General features: G+C 39.1%; 1 protein-coding gene across 1 annotated transcript; it reads right to left on the reverse strand.

The window, feature by feature from the left end:
- Positions 1-496: 496 nt before the first annotated feature.
- On the reverse strand, positions 497-22,419 carry LOC135472879 (Krueppel-like factor 12). Its single transcript, XM_064752587.1, has 6 exons — positions 21,618-22,419; positions 8,707-8,815; positions 5,046-5,142; positions 4,238-4,401; positions 3,167-3,364; positions 497-2,151 (listed from the first exon to the last, which is right to left on the reverse strand). The coding sequence occupies exons 1-5, from the start codon at positions 21,804-21,806 to the stop codon at positions 3,192-3,194; spliced, it is 732 nt and encodes a 243-aa protein (XP_064608657.1). The 5' UTR covers positions 21,807-22,419; the 3' UTR covers positions 497-2,151; positions 3,167-3,191.
- Positions 22,420-22,687: the final 268 nt, after the last annotated feature.

The raw sequence follows: 22,687 nt of genomic DNA on the forward strand, positions 1-22,687 counted from the left end.
CTGGGATTAAATTACAAGCAGGCGGGGCCCTGGTGTCCCAAAAGGTGTTCACCTGATTTCAATCAAAGTCCTCCAGGGTAGACTTCCACAGGTGTACAATGGTTTTAACTAGGTTTTAATTAGTGGATAAACATGTACTGCAGAAGAACTCAAGACAACTCCAATACCAGCCTATCTGCTACCAACTGTGATAAGTTAACCAGTGCTAATGTAAAAAGGTGTGGTTTATACGTATGTTCCGGGGCATGAAGTTACATACAAATGAGATGAAGTGTATTTTTTTTTTTTTTTCACAAATGTCAGAAAACACAATTCGGTATTTACATAAGTTACATAAGAGCTCATCATCATGATTATTAACTAGAATATACATGGACTTTGCGTGCATGTACCGAAGAAATTCCTTATGTATAATAATCATTCATATGGATATATAAAAATGTATTTTATAATTTTATATATATATATGTATAGATATATATATTTATATGTATAGATGTATGTATGAATAGAAGTGTACAAGGTGACAAAATAATAACATTACCAACAGTGATATAGGTTTTATGATACACAAAAACTGTACAGACAACACATAACAAATGGTACGACCAGCTCTCGTCAACAAACATTGGTATGTGTACTGGCACTCACATACTGACTAGCAGTTCCATCATGGAGTTTATGAATATTCATCACACAAGAGGCTATAGGGTCACATGACTGCCATGTGACCAGAAGGTCTCCAGCAGAGGACTTTGTACCAAGTGTACGACAGAACTGTGGTGCAGGCACCGGATTAGACTGGAGTGGTGCGAGCACCAAACAGAGTATCAGTAACTGATGATATGCACATGGGGGAAGTGAATAGATTCTCTGTGGGGAGGGGTCTAGAGTGAATGGGGTTTGGGTGGTAGTTTAAGGGGGTGCTGGAGCAGATACTGGGACCTGTCGTATGAAGATGGTGTTTCAAATTTTATACCATACAACACGTCTTCACTTTGGCAGCCTTGATTTCCAAATAAGACCCTTGTAGAGGGAAAACTCGGGTGACAGGTGGGAATTTTGAGAGTAAAGAGGTTCTATGTAGAAACTTACTTAATCACAGGAAGGGTGGCAAGGAGAGCATTTCTGAGAAACTGACTCGGTGAACGGGGGGAAACCAGCGAAGGGAGGTGGGTGTTTTAAGGCTTTTGATAAAATTCCATAAATGCCCAGTTAGTATTTTGGTACGGGATCTAGCACCATATTCTGACACAATGCCAGTTCCAATTCTGATGCAGAGAAAGGCAGGTTGAACTGCCCATACTGAAGGTTGAGGACTGACAAATCCATGGGAAGAGCACCAATATGACTGCCCCGGGTCAAGAAAAAGCCTCGTTGTTTGTGTAGAGGGGGCCAAGTCAGCAGAGAAAATTCAAAACAAATCCTGAATCGTGGGGTCTCCTTCAAGTTTGCAAGGGTTTCCAACAATCAACAAGGCATGTACCCCCCAACAGGGGTGACCAATCCACATCTATTCACCATGCACCAGCAGGCTATGTCCTTCACGATTGTGGCATACATCTTCGTCTTGTTCAGCCTCTCCAGACCGTGTTAGGAATGACTAAGGACCTGGGTGCTGTATCCTATATGGCGGCCCTAGAGCTTGGTAAAAAAGCACCACCAATACAGGAGTCGATTTTGTGAGCTCTTCCTTATTTTTTCTGAAGGAATCCACGTGAAGAGCCCGTTTTGAAAGATGCAGTCTACACCCTCCCATGTGTTGGAAGAGTTCACTTGGTAAGAACACTGTCATGGTCGGGTGAGCTGGTGTCATCAACTTCACGAAGGAGTTCATTTGGTGAGCTCACAAGTACAGTTGTGGTGAGCACACTATACATCCCATGCCCATTAGCCCAGGCTCCCAACACTATCAGGCTTGCTCTCCTTGTTCTATCCTCAGCACACGTTTTCCCATAACAAGCTCACACAAAGCTACAGGCTGATGTCCAGGGGTTTTGGCACATTTTGTCGGCATATTGTGTGAGCTCAGCACTTAGAGGAAGGTCCCTGGCGCAGTGAGCGAGAATCAGCGAGACTCTGAAACTTCCTGTGTGACTGAGCATTATCTCTACACGAGAACTGGGCTCATCCTTACAGACAGCTGGAGACCTACAACAACACAACATGAGAAACTGTTACATTTGTTTATTTATTTTGATTGGAGTTTTATGCCGTACGCAACAAAGTGTCTCTTGTATGATGGTTGACTAGCATTATAGTAAGAAGAAAGTTGACAAAGCCCTGGAGAAAACCCAAGACCATCCCCAGGTTGCCTTTCGACAAATCACCGGCGAGGAAGCTGACATATGCTGGACTTGAACTCACATGGGTAAGCGGTTCTTGGGTCACTGTGCTGCGCTAGCATGATAACCACCAGTAGACAGAAAATGGTGAGTGGAATACAAGATAAATGAACCAAAATACAGCTTGGAGGAACCATTTAAATGTAGCATGGAGGAACTTTAGAGCACAATAGAAGTGGATGAACTGTTCAGAGTACAACACAACATGGCTGAGCTGTTTTCAGTGCAATATAACGTGGTTTGGATGTTTTGAGTAAAATATAACATCACTGAGCTGTTTTGAGTAAAATATAACATGGCTGAGCTGTTTTGAGAACAACATACAGTGGATGAACTGTTTTGAGTACAGCATGACTGGGGTGTTTTTAGTACAATATAGCACTGTTTTCAGTTGTATAACATAATACTGAACTATCACCAAATGATACACAAATTGCAATACAATGTGGATGATCTGTTCAGAGCAAACCCCAATATCAGTTCATAACCATTCTCAGAGTTTTCAAGGTTCTCCTGCTTTCATTGTTCTCTAGGCCGTAGTGGCAAGGAGCAGTTGATGTTTCTCTTTCACAAGCCATCCATGATTGTTGCCGTGGACCACGTGTTCCACCAATGAGACATCCGTGAGTCACGTGGGAACGTTTACCAGTATGACACGCTCAAGATCAATTCTTTACTCCTGTTTCCTCCACCCATTTTACAGAAGCCACCTTGTAAAGTGAAATATTCTTGACTATGGCATTAACAACAACATGAAAAAAAAAATTACCATCAGGATTGATGTAATTAAAAGAGCGCTCAAGCATGTTTTAATCACTGACCTTAAGTCCCCAGTCTCAGGAGGTCTCAGTGTCGTTTCATGTGTAGAGACAAATGGTCTGATCGTGAAAACGCCCTCTCGCACACCTGACATTTGAAGGGCTTGTCACCTGTGTGTTTACGGTAGTGTCTCGTTAACTCATCAGAGCGGGCAAATCTCCAGGTGCAGCCTTCCCAGGTACACACGTATGGCTTCTCGCCTGGGGAAAGAAATTACAGCATACAGGTACAGCACCAACACAGAATATTTGCATGGCAACAATTCATACAAGAACCAGTATGGCAATACATGTAGTTCAACAGCATACTGACATGACAACCATTCACACACAACACTCATATGGCAACGATTCACACAGAATACTAGTGAGGCACAATTAACACACAATACCAGTATGACAATAGCTCAAACATAACATTCACATGGTAACAACTCACAGAGCACATTAATACGGCAACAATTCACAGAGCATACTAATATGGCAACAATTCACAAAGCACACTAATATGTCAACAATTCACAGAGCATACTAATATGGCAACAATTCACAAAGCACACTAATACATCAACAATTCACAGAGCATACTAATATGGCTACAATTCACAAAGCACACTAATATATCAACAATTCACAGAGCACACTAATATGGCGACAATTCACAAAGCACACTAATATATCAACAATTCACAGAGCATACTAATATGGCAACAATTCACAGAGCACACTAAAATGGCTACAATTCACAGAAAGTCCAGATAGGATAACAATTCACACATCATACTGATAGAGCAACAATAAAAATTTTGCACAAATAATACAATCAAAAGTAGTGTTTGCAACTAAATTTTATTTATTTCTTTCTCTGGTGTTTTACGCTGTACTCAAGAATATTTCACTTTTACAACAGCAGCCAGTATTATGGTGGGCGAAATCCAATCAATAAACCATCTGCAGGTTGCTGTAGACGTTCTCACATATGGGTCAAGAGGAAGCCAGCATTAGCTGGACTTGAACTCACAGAGTGTTTGCAAGCGTACAATATACACGTAGCAGGTGCAGCAATATAAATACCTGTATGTGTGCGGCGATGAGCCTTCAGGTGAGAGCTTTTGGTGTAAACTTTATTACAGCCATCAAAATCACAACGATGTACCCGTCGCTTTCTCTGCGTTTCTTCGTTAATGGAAGACATTGGAAATGGCCGCTTGGCTCCATTTTCATATGACTTGAACTGCCTGAAAATGAGATGGAAAAATAAGCTGAAGCGAAATGAACCAGTCACTGCATATATTGTTTCCTTGTTTACAATTCTCACGAATTTACTACGTTTTAATGGCATTGCTCACTGAATGATGCTAAAGTCAACACTCTATGAACGGAATCTGACTTTCTGCCAAAGGCTATACAAAAGACTTTTTTCCAAAAATCCAGATTCGCTGAAAAAATCAAATTTTCTTTATTTACCGATGACTCTAACATTAGAAAAAAATATACTGTATCTTGCAAATTGTCGGAACTTTACTACCAATTTGGAAAGGTAACGCATGAACAGAAGAAGCTGATACTGTGTAAAAGGTAATTATTTGGGCTATTAAAAGGTAATTATTTGTACTATTAAAAGGTAATTATTTGGGCTATTCTAAAATATACATAATAGCAAAACTTCAATTAGATTCTCTCTGACAACCTCTTTAACTGACACATTTTATTCATCTGCAATGCCACACTTAAAAATAATTGCACCTCAACATTAAAAACTTTGACAGTGAGAAATAATTCAGAATTTTGAACTAAACACCAGAGAGACAAAATAGAATGAAGTGGATTTGAGCCCATGGCCAAACTGATGTAGAGTGAAATGCATCACTGTTGTACTTACTCTGAGGCCTCCTTAATCCGCTGCAAGGAAAGAAGTGCTGCTGATCCGATTTTATTGACTGTATCCAGTGTGACATTTGGATGATCTTCCTGTTCTCCTAAGGGGTGAAAAAAACAGAGCAAGATTTAACCACCTGAAGGCATAATGTACAGGTAAAAACAATGTCATGAAGAAACATGTGGCAGACATGTGCATCATGTAAGCAAGAAAACAAACAAACAAAAAACCAACAAAAACACAACAATAAATATGTCTACATAAATGAGGATAAAGGTGGAGTTAATGAAGCCTGGTAGCCGAGGTGGGTGGGGCAGGTAGATCTGGAGCATGGGGAGCCCTCGTTAGCACAGGTGTTCAGGTGTGGCAGAGTTAATTAGCATAGACATATAGATCTACAGTCTCCTCATTGAGTATGCGTGTCAGTGTCAGATGGGTTGGATTTACAGGGTCAATAGAGACAGAGTGCTGTGAGCGGGGTTTGACATATCCTGTAAGTATTTCTCCCGTACCGCAACAACCAACCAACCCCTCCCCCCCTCCCCTCCCCCTCCAACCACCTCTGTCCTGTCCTTGGCCTTACGGAGCCAGGCTTGTAACACCAGCACACTAATTCACCCGTTGGCACACCCACATGTACCTCTCCATATTCTCCTACTCCCTCTCTCCCCCAGGCAGATCAGTCAAATCTAACATCAGTCTCTGAGGCAGTGAGACCAGGTTAATTATAGCTGTATAGTTTTTATGTTGCCTTACCTTTACTGTTAAAGGATAAGTGAAAAGGTACTGTGAATTGAAGAGTACGGTTTAAGGAAAATAAAGATATGACAAAAAAACTGTGATAGGACGAAACAAATGTTCACTTTTGAGACGCCATTTGTATTACTTGATAACCCCTCTATTTTATGCACATTTTCCGTCAATGGTGAGAAATGCTCGAAAATGACGTCATTGATGAACATTCATGGGTTGCAGGACCAGCTTAGGGTCACAAATCGGGCTCTCCCCCAAACCACAACCCCCACCCCCCAAACAAGGTCGTTTTGACAATTATCACTGTTGACGTCACCACAGCAACCCACTTATTACCTGTACCGACTGTTGTGGCCTTAAGCAAACCAGTTTAAAGCCATATTTCTGCCCCAAGAACAAAACTAAGACGCTTTTTTGTACTTTAATATATCCAGGTCATATACTTAGTGTCAAGAAATACAAAACAAGTATTTCATGTAGCCTTTAACAAGAACCCTTCACAACTACATGTAGCTGTCTTTCGGTATCTTCCTGTACAACCTTTACCTCTATAATGTTGATCCACATCACCACTCAAGCCCTAACCCTCAACGCTGTCCATACACGAGAGACAAAATTCTGATATGAAGACATTTTGTGTTATACCTTGATCTTAATCCACAGATGTACAAATTTTTCGTAATTTAAATGATTTGTTATATTACCACAGAGAAGCAAAAATTGGTTTTGATTTATTTATCTGATTGATGTTTTTATGCCACACTCTAGGATATTTCACTTATATGATGGCAAGCAAAAGCTAAACTCGTCAAACTAAAATCTATATATAGATATTAATCTACACAGGCAGGCCAATTTGAGTGTTTGTCACATGTGGGAAATATTGTCTGGATCTTGTCAAAGTTAGGTGGGTTACACCACAATCTTCAAGAAACAATTCTCAATAAGGCATAAAACAACAATCAAATATGGATACAATTTGAATCAATTGTATCCTTGTTTCAGGCCAAAATAAAATGTAATGTTAAGGTTAAAAGTGACAATCTTTCTAAAAAAAAAAAAAAATGGGCGAAAAATTCCTGATGAAACAGCGAGAAATTAAGGAAGGTGTTTGAGAATTATTACAGTTTATATTTCACAGGTGGTTCTGTTATGACTTTAATGAAGAACTACATGTTCTATACGCTGACCTTATTTGAAGTACACCTGAAATTTGAAATCAATTAAGAGATTAAATCTAATAACCACACAGGTAATAAAATATCTCCACCTGTTTGCCTCATGTCAGCATGTTCTGTTTGAACGAGTAACTTCACCCAAAACTGTGCCACATCGTATTGGTAACATTCCATAGCCATAAAGAGGGGTATAGCGAAACCTTTTCGGAACTAACAACTACATTAATAGGGGACGTGTACGAACATAATGAGTTTCTCTGGTGTACCTGTGCTTCAGTAAATGATCAGCTGGGGGAGGGGTCAGTCAGGTGAGGTCGAGGGGACCCAACCCTGTACTTGCACCACAGGGAGGTGGTTAATCTATGTGCAGACATTCCCTTTGAGCGGGCAATAGCCGTGTATCTCTGCAAACACGGCCTCCGTCAACATCACACGGCAGTTCTATAGCCTGGCTAAAACTCCTATACAGTATTCATCACTAAGTGTTTAGCAATAAAAAGGACTCATCTTCAGTTTGATAAGAAAGTTTGCGTTAACAAAACTTTACCCCCAAAAAGGTGTTAATCTGAAATAATACCATCTGGAGCTGAGGTGAAGTGAAAAGCTGCCCTCAAATGAATAGAGTTAGGCACAAGTCCATACTCTTAGGATTATGACTGGCTAAAGCCTATGCCCCACCCCACCACTTGTCTACACCAGTCACACCAAAGTACAAATATTTTCTCCAGGAAAATAGACGTAGAAGGTAAAAAAAAAAAAACCCAAAAAACAACATAAAACCATTTGTTAGCACATGTAAAAAGCAAAATGTTTATTCCTTCAATAGAGTATGCGCTCTAGCTTAATACGGGGTGTAGACCATAGTTTAAATATGCTCCATAACATTAAATGGGTTACAGGTGTAGGTTTAGAAAAAGTTTGCTGAAAAAAAAATATATTTATGCTGATAAAACTTTTCCTTTCTACAGGCCTCTGACAAACCCACGTCTATTACTGGTTACTCAACATTGAATCATAATAATGTATTCAAAAATGTCACAGGAGCTTTTATCTAATTTTTCTATACACAACTGAAATGGCTTTGTAACGTTCTGCTATCTTTTCCACTCTTATGTCGTCTATACCGCAACCAGGAAGAACTAAGAGAAGCTGAATAAAATAAGGTTCCAATTTTCTTGTTGATAGCTAAACTCGTCCAATCTAAGCCAAAACTTGAAATGAGAAAGAATTTAGCAGCCAAATTCACAGCCAAAATGATCTTTAAAAAAAAAAAACCATTTTAGCAAAATGTCATGCATTACTGAACACGTACAATTAGATGCAAATATCGCACGGCTTCACTTATTTAATAGAGGTTTAATACAGTCATTAAAATTTTTTTTTTACTTAAATGTACATCTTTCAGGTTTACAGGCGGTGGAAACTGAAAATCACACAGAAAACTACGAAATTTTACCAGCTACCTTTCAGAACCAGATTTAGATATTTAAACACCAATCAAATACATGCTAAACACCAATCAAATACATGCTAAACACTAATCAAATACATGCTAAACACTGCCTCTTTTTGCCACACAATTCCTCACCTTACTTTGTAATGGCAAGCTAAAAACTTGTTTAAGTGCCCCATTACAAGCTGTATAAATACAAAAAAAAGTATCATCTGGTGACTACAAACTCCCAGATTAGCTCACTGGTACATGTAGTAATTAGAGAGACAATGCAACTCACCTTTCCTGCTGATGCGAAGGTCGAGTCCTTGGTGATGGTGGGGACTCCCAAAATTACCGCCGAAAGCCTTCTTATTGAGGGAAAGATCCACTGGCTCTGTCTGCACAGGCTGTCAATAGAAAATGAAAGTGAAAGTAATCTGGATAACTTTTTTACATTATAAGCTGTATTTTCTAGTCCACCCGTAAAAGCATGTAGTCTGAAGTAAAACAAGTGTCGGTTTGTGGGAAGGAATTGGGGGGTGAGGTGGAGGAGTGGTCTAAAGTGTTCCACAACAAACCTCAAGGTGCTAGTAGACTCCATCAACACACACATAAGAACAATGTGAACAATTTAATTTACTGTTCTCCAGTCTTCCCACACACTCCAAAACAAAAATATCTTCTTCAAAATAAAGATTAATTCCATGGTAGAAAGAGATAACGCGTGTGTGAAAACTTTGTTAGGTCCGTAATAAAAAAAAACAAAAAAAAAAAAAACACAATCAAAATGAAAACACTTAATTATCTAATCTAATAATCATAAATCGTCTATGCAAACTTTTTTACACTTTACTGTAACTCGCAGACTGAAATGTCTTTTCTAGACTTTAAAAAGCTAAGAAATATCTACTGGAATATATCGTGTGTAATTATTAGCAGATAGTCTGTAGGCCTTCATAAACATACGTTGATAAGCCTTAACTAGAATCATGGTCTTATTTTGCCAATTTTTCTTAATTTTTTCTTTAACTCCGCATACCACAGAGAACGAGCTAAAACCTGAAGGCTTGGTGCATGGGCTTGGCCCGTCTGAACTCGTGTCAACCTATGACCTTAGCTCTAATTAACGCTACAGTACAGGAGATTCATTTGTTTTGGACCACTAGACAACAATCCCAAATTGGTTTGGCATGTTAAAACGCTTCATTTATCTGAGCGAAGACCATAAAAAGAAAAAAAATCAAAACACTTAAAAGACATTGCTACTGACAGAGCCTGGTTGAGTAGCTAACAGTGTCTGGGCCACAGCACACCTAACTACACCTCGGTCAATCAACACCTTGTCAACTCGCCTGCAAAACTCACCTTACGAGTTCTCAGGCAGACACCCAGCTAAAAACCTCCACTAGCCCCTCATACATTGTTTCGACTACATAAATTGTCACCACCTAAATTTAGATGTTTAAAAGAAAAGCTTTTTGGGCTGGATGAAACACCCCATTGTTCCAATGTTTAAGGAATGGCCGTCTACAGTTGATAACGCATATATACTCCCTTGTCTCCCAGCCTTCTCAACACTTTATACACCACTACATGCGAGCTTGGGATCCTATATATGAGGTCTTTAAATAATAATATTTCGAAGTGTTCATAATAAAACTAATAAAATTATGACAAATTTATTTGTTTTTGTCTGATGTTGTTTTTAATGGTACGCTTGAGAATTTGTGAATTTGAGAATTAAGCTGTATGATGATGGTCAATTTTGTGTGTACAAAACTGGACATTTGCTCCTATACCAGCAACCTTCAAACAATATCTTTTGTTAGAGGTCATAATAACACCTTTGAAATAATAACAAGTTCTTTAATCTGATGTTGGTTAATGGCATACTCAAAAATTTATCACCTGCATGACAGCAGTCTGTCTTATGTCTGTCTCCAAATAATATCTTTTATAAAAGGTCATAATTTATAAGATATTACAAATAAAATAATAATCAAGTTATTTATTAACCTTATGTTGTTTAATCGCATCCTCAAAACTTTATCACCTGTATGAGGGTGGTCAGTTTTATAGGCATAGAAAAATGGAAATTTGACAGTTACTATCAAATTTTCTTACCAAAGAATAACTAAGTGGACAATTATACATGTCTGTTAAGTGTATATCAGTTTGAGAAGTTTTGGCCTCAGGTAAATAACTGGATATTTTCTTGGAAATAAAACAATAAATTAATCATGAATATCATTTTTAAATTAATGAATAATTTTGCAGAAAGAAAAAAGTAGATAGTATACCTGAATCAGGTATAAATAAGTTCCATGAGTAAAGCCTTCCAAAGACACCACTGAAAAGTTTCCCCCAGTCATGATAATTTCAATCAATAAAGTTTTAATTAAATCTTGAAAAGCTTGGAGCCAATATCTAACTGTAGAGGAACCATTAAATGATCATACTCACAGTGGTATGTTTCACTAAATAAAAAAATAATCAATAAATAAATAATCAATAAAATACAGCTAACCAAATGTAGATCAGTGCTAAACTACTATATGGGCACTATTCACAGTAGGACTTCTCTCCAGTTCAAAGATTAGTGATATAGTGAACCCTGATACAGCACGGAAAAAATAAAGTCTGACCTACTTGACAAAATAAAACCTTGAAACACCCTAACATAATAGGACAGAATAGACAATAGCGTAGATACATGTACAGAACACTGCACAGGAGATTGTATTTTACTGCTGTTTTCTTCTTGTCGAGTGGGTAATGTCAGCCTGGGACAAGGAAGTTATCCGTCCAGGCCTGGCCCTGCCCAGCCCTGCCCTGCCCCGTGCCACCTTCCACATGACAATACATGAAGCCCCTGAAGTCCTAAGATAGATGCATATATAATGCTGAGATCTCTGACAAATGTAATCTAAAACTGTCTCCTGGGGGTCGGTAACAGATACTTTCAGAAGGCCAATGTATATGAACATACAGGGGATGGGATTAGTTACTTCTGTTGTATGTGTACACCCACATAAGGGTTTACCTACATGAGGGTTTACCTAGTCAACTTATCTACACAGCTGAGGTGTCATTACTATATAAGAAGTTTCTTGGAAGTAAACAGGTACAAATCAAAAGTAGTTACAATCAAACTTTTGTTATGGCCAAAAAATGTTTAAAAATTTTTGATTATTTCAAATCAATAAAGTAACACATACTTGAGAAAAGCGAATTTTTTTCGCTAAAGTTAGGTAGTCTACAATTATTTTAAAGTGTCATTACTTTCCTTGAAACAAATCCCTTTTCTATAAAACAGTGGCTGATAATAGTAACTACCTGTAAGTTTTCCAGTTAATTAGATCTACCTTAAGGTCAAGGAAAAGGTAAAGATAACAGCATGTATATGTATACATATATATATATATTGATGAGTTAAGATGGACATACAATTACTGTAGGTGAATCTCTCAAAAGGCAGAGGCGTTCCCAGCAGGGCCAGCGGAGCTCCATACTAATGACAGCAGCCGGGGTGTGCATCCCGCTCCAATGTGTCTTAGCAGACTGCTAACTAGGCGGCGGTACACATCATACCCCACCTTATACATACAACACAAAGGACACTTAACACACGGATGTGCTCACTCCAGCGAAGGGCCCGTCTAGCACGGAAACTACATCACCTCCAGGCAGGTTAGTGCTGGGCTTAGCCGACTGACACCCCTCTGTGCACAGGGCACAATGGATCGGTCTACTTTGATGCTGTCAAGCCCAAATCAAGTATCTGGCAAAAAGTGATCAGCGATGATGGCAGAGGACCATTCCCATCTCTGCTTGCTCTTGCCACTTGTTGCCAGGGCTCGTACGAAAGTGCAGCGAGTGAGCGAGCACAAAGGCCTCAGGCTAACTTGGACTGGTATCAAAGCGAACACACCTCCACCTGAGATACTGACTGCTTGACAGGCTGGAAATCCGTCCTGTCTCTTTAATCGGACCTAGGGTCTCTGAAGCTAACGGATCTCACGACGGAGAGCTCTAACTGTCCTGGGTGACCACTCTGGCCTTTTTCACCTTGTCTATTTCTCGTAGACTTTCTCTTGCTCTCCCACATTCTCCCCATCACCAGCCTTTCAGACGCTTAGGTAAATTGAGTTGTTTTACCTGCGGAGCTAATGAGAACAAATGTCACCAGCACACCTCTTCCCACACAGGTATACAGCTGGAGCTACCTGAGACGTCTTGAGAACTAAGAACTAGTTTAGCTCCTTACATCCAAACCAGTGACCAGTGAAAAAGAAAGTGTATGAGATGGACTGAGGAAGGGAAGATGGGGGGAGGGAGGGGGTTTGGGAGAGGGGAGGGGGAAGGTGAGGATAGGGTCAGCAGTTATGACCTGTAATAATGAGGCCATCAATTTCAAGACACTCCCCACCCTGAAATGTCACATCCTCATACACCGGTTGCTATGGCGACTGCTCAGTTTCACAGAGGTATCTTGATGTAAAAGGGGGGAAAAAAAAATTGTTCACATTGAAGAGGTCTTCTTCCTCAGTGGCCTCTTGCTCTGTATACTAACACCTAAACTAGTACACCCTCAACAACTTAACACAAAGCTTTCATCTGCTCCACCCCTAACAACTCCTTTCTCATCACTTCACCCGCCCGACATTTAAACTCAGCCTCAAACAATTTATGCTGATTTTCACATTTCCATACCCATAAAGTCAAACACTTATTTTTCACATCAATTCTACCTATGCATTTTTACTCAAAATCCTTTTTATGAAAGAAAAGAAAAAAAAAAAGCGTTGGTACACTTCTCCATTCAAACATCCCCTTTCTTGTTAAAGTCATCGTTGTCAAAAGGACCCTTTTATGCATGTCTGAAGTCAACCACAAAACTGAATCTATTACCACACTGTCTGTAGGGGCATCACCTATACATATTTACCCAGATGCAATCACATATACACCTTCCTGAATAATCACCATATTCCTCCATTCCTGCCTCAAAATACAGACCTCGCCCATCACAGTCACTGGTACTTCATTCATGAGGATTTAGACTAATAAAATCTGAAATTCTATAAAATGAAATGTTCGGTTAATGACCTAAAATTTCGTTCATGACTGATTTTGCCCGTTTTGAGATTTCTATGGATCATAAGAATTTGTCTTGAAGTTTACTTGTAAGGTACACGAATATTCTATTGGAAAAATTTGAGTTTCAGCACAAAACTAATATTTAATCACATTTATTTGCCTCTGAAAATGCACTTTTTAGGCAGAAATTTTTAAGTCATTCGCTGTACGTGTGAACCATTCCTACCACCTCAAATGTGATATAACAAACCTTTATAACAGTTTGGAAAATAGATCACCCTAAGGTTTAATTCTTTAGGGGTCCTCACATAATCCTCGTGGCATCACATAATCCTCATGCATATCGCAGAAAAATGCAGAGAAACAAAGGTTTTCCAGCCTCTTTTCATGTTCAAATACTTGCAATTTTGCCTTCCCAATGCAAAGCTACTTTGTTATTAATACAAGATACATACAAGTCACAAAAAAATGCAAATTCACACGATACATATTTTTTATATACCCTAATTCCTCTATCTTTTCGCATATGAAAGAGCAATTTTCAATGCAATTTATGCGCATTTATAATTTGATTTTAAGACAAAACTACATTAGCAGGAGTGACCAATTTCAAGGCTTCACAAAAAGGATAATTTTATCAGTCCACACAGAATAATACATTCGGGATATGCTTAAATAAACCCCCTGCAAACATACGAAAAAGTTGAAGAATTACACTACATATTTTTCCATTCAGACAAAAAAGTCAATTGCTCTGAAATGTGGGCCTTATGAACAACATTTCACACACTGGATAGGTCACACCAGATTATTTTTTTCCTCTGTTAAATTCTCCACTGAAAACCTACTACACAACTACCCAAATTAATATGTTACATTTAGACAAAGAAAATAATACACACACACACACACACACACACACACACACACACACACACACACACACCACAAAATATGTTGCATATGTATTATGTTTAAACAAGTATTCATTTTTTTTCCATCAAATGAAACCACCTACATAAACTGAAAATTTGGCAAACATGTCATGAAAATGTACATGCAAGTCAGTTCCGATTTCCACAGACAAATCAAAAGAAATGATCATGGCAATCGACACAGTTATCTGAGGGGGGGGAGGCTGGGTAGTCATATGTAATACATGTAGTTTGATCAAAAGACAAGACTCAAAGTGGGACTGGACAGGATGCCAGAAGAGGCCCAGCACTCGCAATAATCCAAGACACCTCTTAAAGGTAATTGAGTTTGAGCGAAAGTCAGTGCAGTGCAAAGAGGGTGGAGGTTTTTGAGGGTTCCATGCAGTACGATGCACAGTGTTTGTCGCTAGGGCAGGGCTAAGAAGTTCCGAGTGCATATAAAACAATATCAGCTGGAAACAAAGCTCATACAAGAATTTCGTAAAAACTATAAAAAGACCCCACCAAAAAAACGGGGATAAAGAACTGACTTCATTAGTATATACATGTACTTAGAAGTGATGGAGACAAACAGTTAGTGTGGTATATAGCATGTCTTTGGGACCTTTGTATTCAAGGATGAGGCTTCAGCCCACGCCATATCACTGATCATTGATCACTTGCCACACCTACAGGCCGGCTGGCTGGTTGGCCAGCACCAGTGCTGCTCTAAAGCCTACGATGTAAACGCCGGCCACCTCGGGCACGTGCGCCGATGCCAGTTCACAGCCAACCCCATATCGGGTCCAATGTTTGCCGATATGGGTCATGTACGAGGCTGTGACTGCTGTATCGGCCCGCTTCAAAGTGCTGGGAGATTAGGGGCAGATTTGGGCCGGTAGCCAAGCCAAGCGGGGTGTGTTGTGTGTGCCACAAGCAGTAATCCGTGGCTGGTACCTGGCAGTAGCGGGCCCCGAGGCGCGCCTGTACACAGCCACACACCACCCGCCACAGGAAGTCCAGTTGTCTGCTCCCGGCCAAGTCTCTTTCATGTTTGTTCAGTTAATGCCCTGTAATTTTCGCTTCCTTGTGTTATCATTTGTTTTAAATGTCCCCTAGTTCAAGACTTTAAGGAACCGGTCAATTCCAAAGCCTGACTACTAGGACTTGAGCCTAGCTCATATTACCGAAAAGAAAATGCAAAAAAATACTGCCGTTAAATCCAAGGAACATGTACTCTAGCCTGCATAGTTTCCAAAGCATTACACACATGAAAACACCAAACTCCCAAACTGTGTAGTTAAGATTCAGATAACTGGACAACTCCAAAAAACAAATCATCAACAATTAAAAACAAAAACAAAAAAAAAACAAACAAAAAACACATTGATACCATAAATGCATGCAGAGCGGAGTATTCACCTATAAAGCTATCATCTCTACAGATTATTATTTACATGTACCACAAATATATATCAAAGAATTATACATATATGCAATACTTGCGGTACTTTCACTTACAAATGATACAGATCCTATATGTGTTTTGCAAATGACTTTTTTCTTAAAGTCACAGACTATCACAGACACAGACTATAAATACTCATTAGTGAACACGCCGTTAAATTGAACACACTGCTAAAATGTACGATTTAAAATTTCGACCACGACGACAACAAATGACCTAAAATTTCGCCAAAAAAAGGGCGTTTTCATAGTCAAATAAATGTCACAATGTGTTTTTTCGGTGATGAAACAATTTTTCCAGCAGAATATAATCCCTTGTTACAAGCAAACCTCAAAACACCTTTCTAAAATCAACAGAACTCTCAGAATCAGAAAAAATGGGTAAGTTGGACAAAATTTATGGTCACTTAGGATAAGTTGCATTTTTTGTCTGATTTTGAGTGTTCTATTTATCTCAGAGAAGTGTTCAGAGATTTTGTTTGGAAGACAGGGTGATATTCTACTGAAAAAATGTAAGTGTCAACACCAAACATAATGTTTACTCGCCCGTTCATAAGGAAAATTCTACCTCATTTACCATATATCCAAAACAATAGCTTTATTCATTTGTATTTACAGTATCTGCTAATCAAAAATTTGAACAATAATGTCTTTCAGCTTGAAAACAGTTTGTGACATCCCCCAAAAAATCCAACTCTGAACTGATCCAAAAAGTTGAATCATAGAATTCAAACACTGCATCTATAAAATAAATAAATGTTTCAGAGAAAGTTAGAGAAAGCTTTTAAGAGAGACATGTCTCGAAGAAAAAATTTATATTCTTGAAGAAATTAACTTTCAATGTACTCGGGCCTTTCACACCTGTTGTCATACTCAGGTGCGTGAGTGCAAAATTGAGTTCTATAGTATACTTAAGGGACACACAACATCTGCTCAGAATTCCATGTAGCATTAACACCTCCATAGTCTCTACCAGGATGTACTGTTCATCAACAACGGCAACCATTTCTGTACTACCTTATTAGGTGCCACAGGTGAGGTCGCAAAATTCGTCAACCTCATTTACATATGCCTGTACATGTATACAGGTAGAGTAGACCAGGTCACATAGCTAAGCATGTAGTCTCACCTGACATTTCTCTTGGCACGCAATTAGAAGAGGGGGCATGGTCTCCAGGACATGGTATTTGTGTGTGAATGAGGGGCTGAGAGTACCTGCCCACCCATAACCACCCTGTTACAGGTGGATGCTAGTCCCCTGCCCACTCCCTAATGTGGTTGTGGCCACCTGCTACCTTTCCACAAAGTACAGAATTTGCACATAATTTGATTTTAATTTTTTTAAATTCTTTAACTTTGACGAGTCAAAATTAAATGTGATTTATACAATTACAGGGCATTTCAACTTGTTCATCTTCTATTCAGTTATTAAATCTTGAACAGGTGAATGACACTTAGCTACATGTATATTGTTCCCTGCATGAATATTTTGGTAAAAGTTTCATTAGCCTAATCTCTGGACAATTTTATCCTCAATTTCAGTGATAATTTCTGTCCAAAAACTTCACAACATTGGGTAAAAGATCATTGGCTTTTAGTTGTGTTCAGATACACACTTCATAATTTCTTACTAATGCGGTCACTTTGGATTCAAGTCCAGCTCATACTGGCTTCCTCTCCAGCCGTAAGTGGGAAGGTCTGCCAGCAACTTGTAGATGGTTATGGGTTTCCCCCGGGCTGTGCCTGGTTTCCTCCCAGCATAAGGCTAGCCATCATCGTATAAGTGAAATATTCTTGAGTATTGCAAAAACACCAATCAAATCAAATCACAATTTCTTAGAAAATGACAACACACACAACACGCATACATTAAGGTAACAAATCTCTACATTACCTACATTATGAGCAGAAAATAAAGTTCAATGAGATTTTATGTTTCACTTTCGATTATTTTCCGTTGATATTCCATTTACAATTTCGCATGAAAATTAATACTCTGTATATGTTGGCTTCTACATGTGCACCTCCAGTATTCACAACCAGCTTTAAACAGTTCTATAGAGAAAGTACATGTATATACGTGTCTCTGTTATCTCAGTTGACTCAGCTACACGTTTCATGCTACATGTACAAACAGAAATCTAACAATACACATCCAAAAAAAAAAAAAAAAAAATCAGCTCCTCTCCAATGAGTTTTGTAACACTTAGCTATTACTTGTCAGCGTGTGGAAATTCTTCTATTCATTAACAGAAACAGTTCATTGTTACTGTCGTCATCACGACTACAGAATGGGAAAAAAAGTGACTAAGTCAATGAACAAACCAGGAAATAAAAACCAGGGCACAGGATGTGAACCATGTAGGTAAGCTGTTTGCAAAGGGAGATAACTTCAGCACACATCCGTGACTTACATGTATATGTATAGCACATAGTGTGTATAAGCATTGATCATTACAAAACAGGCTAAGGCATTAATTACGGAATACTGACCTAATTGATAGCTCCTAACTGCCTCTTTCTTTTTGTCCTGGTTTTCAGTTTGTACATGTAATATACAATTCAGCCTATATAACATCACATTATAACAACTCCCAATGATCACAAGAGGTGACACATGACAACAAATGATCATTTAAGTTACCAATTTATTACCAGCGAGACTGTCGGCAATGCTGTCTTCGACTGAATTGGGTAAACCACTGTCAGGTTGAGATTTGCAATACTTCATGAATCTGTATCTTCATCTGAACTGTGTTTTACATCATACATGTACTTGTAAATATTTCACTCATACAACAACAGCCAAGATCTTTGTACAAACAGGCTTTAACTGATTTGTTTATTTGATTGGTGTTTTAAGCTGCACTCAATAATATTTGGCTTATGTGATGGCGGCCAGCATTATGGTGGCAGAGCCCGAGAGAAACTCATGACCATCTGCAGGTAGCTGCCAGACCTAATCACTTACGGCGGGAGAGGAAGCCAGAATGAGGTGGCCGAACTCATAGTTACCGCAATGATGGGGGGATCCTAGGTTGTTGCACAGTGCTGGCATGCTATCCTCCTCCGTCACGGAGGACCCCCCCCCCAATATATATGTGTATATATAAAATATATAGCCTATTATTAACAAGAAACATATGAAATATTCCCAAATAACATTTTCATAACTCTTAGTTAACAGACAAATATTAACAATACAGGCATTATTTAGACCTTGTGTTTTGAGATGAGAGACGAATGCTTCGGGATTCACATGAACTGATGGAAGAATACTGCTTATTTGACTTCCTTTCATTTACCCAAAGGTTATTTGTTCAATTTTTAAAACGTCGCAAACGTTGCTTGTGACTTTCACAGCTGAGCTGACTGCTGAAGCTGGAATTACAAGTGTTGAAATATAGACTACAGAACACGGCTGAAAATACTTCCAATAGCATGAAATAAATATAGAACTTGTCAACCTGAAGGCCATCGGCTAATCATCATACCACGTCATCTATATATACCTGCAAAACCTTGCTACCAGTCTACATTCATACTTTTACATGTACCTGCAGCTGACATGATTCTCAGAATCTGTTTGACATAAGGTCTAAAACTACAACATGACTCCCCGACCAAAAAATACCCTAGGATAAAATTGGATTCCCACATTTAAAGCCTTTACGAATATGTGAAACCACGCATCCTAAATGTACAAAGCTTGACACACAATGTACACATAGGTGTACCTGTATCTTTACTTCTTGGGCATTATCAACTTACAAAAACAGATGTGCACGAAGGGTGTAAAGTACATGTACATCTACATGTGTGTACCAGATTTACATGTGGATCCTGAAATTTGTGTCTGGAAACTTATTTGATAAAACCTGTCCAGGGCATCTGTGGCTTTCAATAGTTAAAATCTGACTTTTAATCGGTTTTTTACATCTGATTTTATACCACCGTAACCAAGAGTCCTTTTCAAGGGCGCTTTCAGGCCTGGTTCTATAAAGTTGTCTGTAGGTAAGCTACACTAAATCTGCAACAAACTCGGCCAGTAAAGTAGAATCAAATTTTATGATTAAGATTGAAGACATATCTGAAAACACTTTTAAGATTGAAATCAAATGGTCAAGTAAGGGCACTTAAGCTGCCCAAATAATGGAACAGTGATCTTAATGAGTCAAAATGTGTACTATGTACATGTAGGTGGTTGAATCCGTTGCGGATTTCTTGTGTACTGCCAGCAGCAAGCCCCTAGCCTCTGAAACAGTTCCAGATGGTTGGTCACGTCTTACGAGCTCATCCATGGATTGACAGACCGTAACATTTATCAAACATCAGGGCCATATCCAGAAAAACATCAAAGGTTCTGATCCAAAACCTTAATGGTGACGTCATGACCGTGCATAAAGAAATTTTCAAAATGTGCCTCAAAATGATGCTTTTCTTAAAAGCTTTTAAGTCTGTGAATGAAAGAAATTTGTATGAAAACCTAACTTTTTGTTGGTAAACCATCATATTTTTGTTTCATTTACTTGTTAGCTTTAATACAGATTGTTTACTTTGGGGCAACCAACAGTTTGGGAGCAGTCAGAACTGAAGTTACTCTAGATATGACCCTGAGCAATCTCATTAAATGAGGGTAAACTGCATGGAAGTGGGTGGTATATATGTAGTTTAATGTACTTTGTATTTAAACACTTTTCGTACTATTTCAAAACACTCGTTACAAATTGCTAAGATATAGTTGATTTTATGATTTTTTAAGATTTTAAATCATCACTGATCATTATAAATACTGCTCTTCCAAGAGAGACGCATTGCTTGAAAAGCACTAACATACAAAAGCCAAGAAATCTTCCGTTGGAGCAAATGTACTACTGTCCCACAAAGTTGAAGGAACCTAACAGAGCCAAATGGAAACTTAGGCACCTCGCCAGATACCTGGAAATAATCTCGAGGAAACGAGTCACTGATCCAGTGAAAGCCAGACCCAAACGTGACCTTGTAGAGGTGATGGTTAAATACATGAGAAGAAACTAAGCTGACCCCGCTTCAGGAGGCGGCCTTACTCTCTGAGGAAAACACTTGTTTATAAAAATTTATTACCTGGAGTTGCTTCAGTATTATACATCCCACACACACACTCATAAAGCAAATTTAATTCTAATAATACAGAATATAATAATAATATATTATATTATTATTATATACTGTATTATCACCTTGTCTGTTTTCTTATACACACATGCAACCTGCGGATGGTCGTGGGTTTCCCCCGGGCTCTGCCCGGTTTCCTCCCACCATAATGCTGGCCGCCGTCGTATAAGTGAAATATTCTTGAGTACGGCGTTAAACACCAATCAATAAATAAATAAATAAATTATACACACATGTATGTACAGGTACAGTCATTTATTAGCTATAAGGCCATTATTAAAAATATATTCTTGGGCAGAACTCAGAGCTTTATTCTAAACTTTTTACTGAGATTTAGACAGAAGTTTTTTGTTTAGTTTTTCTCTCAATGATGTAATTTTTTTTACCATCTGCTTCTTTTTCATTAGCCTGAATAGAAAAAAATGCCAACTGATCTACCCATTTTATCTGATGGTGTCAAATCCTGGCCAACAAATTTTTTTAAGGATGGCCTTCATCTGCAGATTTTGCATGCGAGAACCACACCAGCCTTGTGAAACAATGCTGAGGAAAATCCTCTAGAGAACCAACCTACCTTGACTGGATCCTCAATTTTAATTGGACAGAAATCCAGCGGCTCATCGCCATTGGACGTTGGAAGCACAGGACTTGGGGAGTGATCAGAAGAGGGGTCTCCGGTAGACAATAGGCTGGGAGACAATCTCTCGCCGGCCTCACCATGTCCGTTCATTGACTCCTTCAACCGTTTCTTCAAAGCAAACATCTGTCCTACAGTGGCGGGCCTGTTGCACCCGCGGTTCACAAAGGCAGACTTGATTGACTTAAGCGAATAAGTGGCACTTTAGTGTCATGTTGTGATGGGGAGAGTGACTTGTAGTTGTTGTTTTGTGACGTCTGAGGGTGGGTATCAGAGGGGTCTGAGGAAGAAGACTGAACCGAGTTAGCGACTGAGTTAAAGGAGCACGACGAGGCAGACGAGAAGTTAAGACTGGGCAAGTTACCTCCCCTTCTGCCTCCTCGTCGTCATAATCCCCGCGTTTAACATCAAACCCCTCTACGAATTCCTGCGCAATGTCTGGAGAGTTACTAATCACGTCAACTTCGTGGTCAGAGCCATTCTCGGCCACTTCCGCTGCAGTATCACCACGCAGACTGTTGTCATGGATTTTCCTCTTGGTGAATTCTGGAACTCTTAGCTGGGATGACCTGTGATGCGTTGTCACATCGTCTTCTTCTGGGTGGCCTGGCCCACTTAAGTTTTTTGACTTATGTAGATTGGCTGTTGCTGTGGGCAACGCCCTTGTCCTGCCCGTTAGCGCTGACGTCAGCAGGTGGAGGTGGGGGTGGTACAGGTGTGGTGTCCTCTGTCATCTTTTTGCCACAGTATTCTGAAAAACATAAAGAAAACAGACGTTATATGCTTCCTTCCTGATTGACTCACTATACATTTAAGGTGAAAAAAACCTCAAAAAAAAAAAAAAAAAATTTCACAAAAAAATAAAAATAATAAACTTCCAAAGAAGAAAAAATATACTGAAACAGCTTTACGGGTAAATCGCCTCAAATGATCAGTATTTTCTGCGAGTATTTATCCCAGTAGGTGTTAGCAAAGAACTAACAGTGTCAAGTTTCTGCTCAGACTCC

Source organism: Liolophura sinensis, chromosome 8 (assembly GCF_032854445.1).
Source record: "Liolophura sinensis isolate JHLJ2023 chromosome 8, CUHK_Ljap_v2, whole genome shotgun sequence".
NCBI lineage: Eukaryota > Metazoa > Mollusca > Polyplacophora > Chitonida > Chitonidae > Liolophura > Liolophura sinensis.

Excerpts from the sequence above, each read along its gene's own strand:
- LOC135472879 (XM_064752587.1), bottom strand. The coding sequence starts at position 21,806 with ATGTTTGCTTTGAAGAAACGGTTGAAGGAGTCAATGAACGGACATGGT. Across the intron at positions 8,816-21,617 it reads AAATTGAGGATCCAGTCAAG|CCTGTGCAGACAGAGCCAGT; the intron begins GTAGGTTGGTTC and ends TTCTATTGACAG. Across the intron at positions 3,365-4,237 it reads TCATCGCCGCACACATACAG|GCGAGAAGCCATACGTGTGT; the intron begins GTATTTATATTG and ends TTCTTTCCCCAG.